This window comes from Sinocyclocheilus grahami, unplaced genomic scaffold (assembly GCF_001515645.1).
Source record: "Sinocyclocheilus grahami isolate Dianchi unplaced genomic scaffold, SAMN03320097.WGS_v1.1 scaffold375.1, whole genome shotgun sequence".
NCBI classification, from domain to species: Eukaryota; Metazoa; Chordata; class Actinopteri; order Cypriniformes; family Cyprinidae; genus Sinocyclocheilus; species Sinocyclocheilus grahami.
The window spans coordinates 785225-792769 of NW_015505554.1; the positions used below are offsets into that span (position 1 = coordinate 785225).

Below are 7545 nucleotides of genomic sequence, written 5' to 3' on the forward strand. Positions count from 1 at the left end.
AAATCTCTTCATATAAACAAAATAAGGCTTTGTCTGTGCTCTTTCCTTTTAAAATTAGAGGCAACCACTGCATTTTATTCTTGATCCAAACAAAGATGCTGCATACATGCAACATGAGCAGTTTTTAAACTAAATTAGATTGTACAGTTTCGAAATTTGAAGCAAAAACAGAATGGTTTGACTTCAGTTTTGTGAAACTATAAATAAAAATATCTGCATGAAACAGCAAAGCTGAATGAGATGCAGATTCACTCTCTGCCAGCAGGTGGCGCTTAAAGTGTTTCCTGGTTTCCGCTGTAAACAAAGCAGCGCTGCACTTATGAACTTTAATATGCATTATACAGAGGCAAGATGGAAAGAAAAAATACCATCTAAACTTTTCTAAAGACAGTAAGTTCCCCTCAGGCATACATTCATATAAACTCCTACACCTAAATGAATCGCGATTTGTTTAGCATCTCAACCGATTTGAATCGTCACATATTTGAATCGATTTTCAACCGGCTCGCAGTTAATCGTTACATCCCTAGTAGTAACTGTAAGGGATAACAGAGTGTAATTTTCTGAATATATATCAGACACTCCATAACCGCCTATTACAGGATAAAGAAATGACAGTAGACGTGACTGTGATCAAAGTGAACGTGTGTTCCTGCAGAACATTAATCTTACCTACTGGTTACAACTGAGTTTGGGATTTTATTCATCTTTATCATCTTTATTATTATTTAAATGTTTAATGCAGAGATTTAAACTATATACACTATATACAATGCTTAACAAATTTATTAAAACAAATTTATGTAAGGTTTTTAACAAATTATGGTTTGTGCCACTGCTGCTCTAAACTAACAGTACTGGTGATTACCAAAATAATTTTTTAGCTTTCTGTATGGGTTAGTCCTCCAATATGCGTAAGCTCTTTAGTAACAGTAGTAGGCTATTTCTAATGCTATAATATAATTATTGCTGTTATCTATGAAAGAAAGGCAGAGAGCTTTATAGTGTTTTTTTTTCAGATACCCAATTACAGTCAAAACGTACATAAACAATGCCAGCAAGAATGCAAGCTGTTATGAAGGGCATATGAGACTATTTTTGTTATGTGAATAAATACTATTTAGTTGTTCAAGTTTATTTGCCCAAAAAATGACAATAACATTTTTTGATTTAAACGATTTTTTGACAGATTCCTAAAATGTGTTTTCTCTTTATTATGGTAGGTGGTCTAATAAATTGTTAAGCACTGTATGTTTTCATAGCATTCAGCTGGCACGTTTGTTTGAAGGACATTGGGCAGAATGTGGAATAGTGTGTTTGTCAATAGAAAAGAAAAAAAAATTTTGTTTGTTTTTAATCCGATTAACCTGAAGGCCGCTATAAAAGCAACCTGGGCTTCCATTACACCTGAGCAGTGCCACAGGCTGATTGTCTCCATGCCACGATTACTGATGCAGTAATTCATGCAAAAGGAGCCCCTACCAAGTATTGAGTACATGTACAGTATATTAACATACTTTCCAGAAGGCCAACAATTCACTAAAAATGTTTTTTTATTGGTCTTATGAAGTATTCTAATCTGTTGAGATAGTGAATTGGTGGGTTTTTGTGAAATGTGAGCCAAAATAATCACAATTAAAATAACCAAAGACTTAAACTACTTCAGTCTATGTGCACTGGATTTATTTAATACATGAGTTTCACAATTTGAGTAGCCAAACACCAAAAAAACAACTACATATGTGTATGTACAGCCACACACATACATATACATATATATATATATATGTATATGTATATAAATACATTCAATATATATTATTCCATTTCCATTTTGTATGTTGAAGTACTGAAATAACTCAAATTAAATAAAACTAAAATAGTAAGAAATGGTTATAAAAACTGAAACAGAAGTGAATCAAGTAATAGGAAAGAGGAGAAATAAAAAGCGATACTTATGTCCCTTGCCAGTGTCCTGCCCGGTGGAGTCGCACGGTAGAGTCGATGGTCTTTACACTCTTTACACGGTAAACTACGCTTTTTTTTATTCGTTTAACAAAACTCAAATTGAATTCAGCTGGACACACTTTCCTGTTTATCACAACAAATGGCCAAGCAAAGCGCACGACACTGACAAGATACGCGATACAGTACGAGACCAAACGCGATTTCGCGTAAATAATGTGAATAATTGAGGAATTGAGGTATTGGTTAAAATTATTATTAGTATTATTATATAGTAGAATAAGGATGAAGTGTGTGGATTTGTATGCTTGGGGGAGAAGGAGGGAAGGAGGGAATTGGGTGAATTAGTCTGTAAACCTATTATCTGATCCACACTCCGGAGCAGATGGTGGTGGTAATGCACCAATTACACTGGATGCCAACCACCGTTAAACATTAAAGGGGTCATATGATGCGATTTCAATTTTTCCTTTCTCTTTGAAGTGTTACAAGCTCTTGGTGCATAAAGAAGATCTGTAAAGTTGCAAAGACTAAAGTCTCAAATCCAAAGAGATATTCTTTATAAAAGTTAAGAGTCGCCCACGCCTACCTAAAATGGCTCGTTCTAACACGCCCCCACATGTCTACATCACGATGTGGGAAGATTTGCATAACGCCGCCCAAATGTTCACGCAAAGAAAGAAGGCGTAACTTTTATTCTCCCTGCAGTATTGTTGCCGCCGCCGCCATGCCGTGGAGACGCTGTGTTTCGTTGTGAAAGCGAAACTACTTTGTTTGGCCTTCCAAAAGAGGACAATATCCACTTCGTCATGCCTAGAGCAGATCCGTGCTGGTCGCTGAGAAAATACATCAACTTCGCGCGGTGGATTGCTGGATCGGCTTTCACCATGGATGAAGCAGAGTCCAGCCGGGGGTCGTCACATGTGGTTGCCGCAAGCCCCTGCCGGCCGCTCCTTCGTCGAATCCGCCGGCCTCGCCGTTCTCAAGCCCACCGGCCTCCGCTCACTCAGAACATTTCAACCCAAATATTCAGATGTGTGCAGCACATTTTATGGAGGACTGTTTCCTGATCCTGGTAGAGTAGGCTACAATGCTGGCTGTTCTGACTCACAGACTGTAAGTACGTTTTTTATATTTAAAGAATTTGCAACTGATGATTCAAATGCGAGTTTTGGGCAGTGTAGAGTAGCGCTTGTTGTTTGTCATTTCTCAGATCACAAATGCAGACATGGTTTTATGTTTACGCGGTGCGATGCAAAGCACCGCGTAAAAAGACAGTAGGCCTATAAATCATTATAATCCGTAATTATGTCCCCACTGGATGCAACGAATGCCTGGTTTATAATGGGTTTTAATGTTTTTGTCTCATCGCTCCGGCGTCACACGTTTGAGGTATTCGGCCAATCACAACGCACTGGATAGCTGGTCAATCACAGCACACCTCGCTTTTTCAGACCGATGAGCTTTGTAAAAATCGACGCATTTCAGAAAGGCGGGGCATAGAAGAGAAACAATAATGTACAGTATGTGGAAAACAATGTGTTTTTTAACCTTAAACAGCATAAACACATTTCTTTACACCAAATACACAAAATAATGTTCTTTTTAGCAACATCATATGACCCCTTTAAAAAGAGAAGAAGTTGTTGTTAGGGAACAGGTAGAGTAAGTTGGAGTATAGTTGTGGAGCGGAATTGTTGTATTTTGGGTCCATTTATTGGCATACTTGGAATTAGTGCTGTGCATTTATCTCACACACACACACACACACACACACACACACACACACAGTCGTGGTGAAAGAGAGCACTGTACATTCACTCCCCCCCACCTACAATCCCTGCCGGTACAAGACTCGAACCCGCAACCTTTGGGTTATGAGTCCGACTCTCTAACCATTAGGCCACAACTTTCCCTTTTAAGCATGTATATGCTAAATAATTAGTTGAGATTAAATGTTAAAATGTAAATATAGTATTATTATAACCAGTAATTTTTTATGTTAATTTATAAATGAAAATGTCACAATTCCAGCCTTACTGAGCAATGGTGCAAATCTACCCCTTGCACCACCTGGTGGTGATTTCGTGAGTGAGTTTCACGTGACTGGGTTGAATTTATCTCCACAACCTAAGAAGCATTCTAAGAAGCATGCCTGCAGGGTGCAGTGTGTCAGCACTTGATGAATTGTGTACTACTGTGTAGCATGCACATTCTTAAAGGCCACATCTGTATGTGATTTTTTTGAAGAACACAAATTTGAATTTATGATTTGTGGTTCAGGGTTAAGTATACTGTATTAATGTGAGTCTTTGGTATGTCACTAATTGCATTAACATGTTTTCTTTGAAAATGCTTTTACTAAAGTGTTCTTCAATTCAAAACCTCAGTTTAGTGATATCAAAGCATAATGTTTCCTGAGTTCTGTTCATATTTGCTCTGTTGACATTGTCTTTGTTCCCTGCTTTAATGGCTTTCAGCAAAAAAATATGATTGTCTATGTGGAGAGAAAAGTAATTGAAGATCCAGCCATTGCTAATGAGAGCTTTGTCTCTATCAAGAAGAACATTTGCACTTTTAGAGAAGGTGAGGCATTATCCAAAATATACATTGTTTTACCTCCTGTAGTCTGTGTGTGTATGCTTCAGCATGCATAGAGATATATTGTTGACATTAATAATGGTAAATTTGAATTCTACCAAACTGTGTAATGTGATTATAGAAATAGTTGGCTACACTTCAAATATGTTTACATGACAATAATGTACTAAAAATGGAAACATTTATCCTTTGCATTTTTGACATCTGTACAACGTTGTCAAAATCATCACTGTTCACACGGATCTGCATTAATGACTAAAAATGCTTTATTATACATGCCAGGCCAGTAGTTTGCAATGTCACTTTGTAAAGAAACACTAAGCACCTGTGCACATACCTGTAGACTATGACATCATTGTTTCACAAATTCACATTTTTGTATGATAACTGTATTTTCAAAATCTTGCACTTTGAAACCCTTTTCAAAAGTCAGCATCTTCAAAATGCCATTGTTATGTAAATGAACTGCCAAATATAAGAAGCTTTCCATTTTTAGTTAAAATCTGTGTTGTGTAAACGCCCCCTTAGTTGCTAACTGGTACTGCAAGTACACTATATGGACAAAAGTATTGGGACACACCTGTTAATGATTAAATTTAGGTTTTAATCAGACCCATTGCCACAGGTGTATAGAATCACCTAGCAATGCAGTTTTCCATGGGCTGAGTAGCTTCATGCAAGTCTCACATAACATTAAATCTTCGGGTCACAAGTCAGACTCTCTAACCATTAGGCCACAACTGTAAAGTGGGGGTTTCAAACCTGTTCTGGAGGCCCCCCAGTACTACATATTTTGTATGTCTCTCTCATCTTACACACCTGATTCAGTTTATTAGTAGAGACTACAAGACCTGAATTGGGTGTGTCCGATGAGGGAGACATACAGAATGTTCAGTGCTGGGGGGCCTCCAGGACAGGTTTAAAAACCACTGGTGTAAAGCACACCACCACTGTTCTGTTGAGTGACAAATCATGCTTCTCTGTTGGCGGTCTGATGATGAGTCTGAGTTTAGTGAATGCCAGGAGAACATTACCTGCCTGAATGTGTTGTGTCAACGGTAAAGTATGGTGGAGGAGGAATAATGATATGGGGCTGTTTTTCAGGGGTTGGGCTAGCCCCTTACTTCCAGTAAAGGGAAATCTTAATGCCTCAGCATACCAAGATATTTTGAACAATGCTTTGCTTCCAATTTTGTAAGAACAGCTTGCGAGGCATTTTTGTATTTCAGGATTTTCTGTTTCTATTCTGTGCCCCAGTGCACAAAGCAATGTCCATATAGACATAGTTGAATAACTTGACTCACACAGAGCCCTGACCTCAACCCTACTGAACCTCTTTGGGATGAACTGGAATGAAGATTGCGAGCCAGGCCTTCATGTCCAACATCAGTGCCCAGGCCCAGACTGGCCATCGGGAGCACCAGGAGAATTCCCGATGGCCTGGCGGCTGATTTGGCCCACTGCCCTGTTTTTTTTATTTGTTTGTTTGTTTGTTTTTAGTTATTATTATTATTGTTATTATTATTAATATTTTATTTTTATGCCTTCTCAATTAGGGCTGGGTAAAAAATATCGATATCTAAATTTTAATCGATTCTCATTTTTACGAAACAATATCGAATCTTAAATCCCAAGTATCGATTAGTCTAGCCTGTTTTCAGTTAATGGATGGAACATTGAAGTACACCTTCCATCCAATAAATCGCAATAAGCATTGTGCCTTGGTACTTGAAACAAAGTCTCAGATTTCAATTTATGCCCATTGTATTGCAGTATTCAAACAATAAATGACGTTTTGGCGCTGTTTAATGTGGAGTGACAGATCGCTGTAGCGCCTCAGTTCAACAGACGCAGCAGCGCGAGGCGCACATGAACTGATCATCTCCTCCACATTAATACCAGTTTCAGCACAAAATAAACATGACTAAACATCCGAAGGTAAGTTAAAAGAAAGAGTACAACTTTACAATTCGTATCCTGTCTCATGTAATCGCTCAATCAGTGTTTCAGCCGCGCAAAGACATCAATATAACAGCTTGTAAACAATTCATGTAACATCACATTTACCTCAGAAAGCATATTCGGTGACCATAAACTCGTAGAAAAATAAGCTGTAGAGAGGGGCATTTTGCTAAATATATGCACCATATAACATTCATTTAAACTTTTCACTGTTCATTAATGTTTTATTTATGTTTGAATAAATCTGTCCAAGTTTTTATGACAGCCACTATTTAAATGTGTATATTAAAAAAAAACATTGCAACTTAATTATTATAAAACATTAAGTGAAATTTAAGCAGTTGTACAGCACAAATCAGTCAGTTTTAACCTTCAATATAATAATGTAGTACCAACTGACTCTAATGTATATTTTACAGCATTAGTATTTTTTAATTTGATAAATAGATAATAAATCATAAATCGGTTAAAAAATAAGCTGTGCGCTGCGCTATATGAATCGGCTCACGTGTGTTCCCCGTGAGCCGAAACAGAACCGATGCGCGGGACTTGATGAAAGAAGAAGCAGTGAAATGTAACTACATCACTGACCTGTTCAGGGCTTCAAGTGCATGTCAGTTTAATCTGTAAATACGCTAGATAGTTTTGTCTTTATTAACCTAGTTGAGTATTAAACTGCTAGTATCTGTTTGGCTATCAGTAGCACCCCATTATTATCATCATTCAGAAATCTGTGCTAAAGAACATCAATATTGATTGTAAAGTTACATTAAAAAATTTAGCAGGGACAGATATTCACATGGATTTATTGTACAGGGAGGGAGGGAGCTAGAGCAGACATCAACACAAAAACAATATGAATAACAAGCTCACAGCCTAATAATTCAATAGTGTTTTAGACTTTTTCAACAAATATATTGTACTGATTTTGACATTTAAGCACTTTAGAAATTGTATTTTAATACACTAAAAGGTCAAAAGGTTTTTATCAGTAAAATTTGTAAATGTTTTTTTAAA

At 37.2% G+C, this 7545-nt stretch overlaps 1 protein-coding gene across 1 annotated transcript in view; it reads left to right on the forward strand.

Annotated features, from left to right (window-relative positions):
• LOC107549573 (NAD kinase-like) overlaps positions 1–7545 on the forward strand; it is a 161064-nt gene that overhangs the window by 21868 nt on the left and 131651 nt on the right. Inside the window, exon 5 of the mRNA XM_016230718.1 lies at positions 4446–4551. Coding sequence (XP_016086204.1) covers positions 4446–4551 — 106 coding nt within the window. The remainder of the gene's footprint in view (positions 1–4445; positions 4552–7545) is intronic.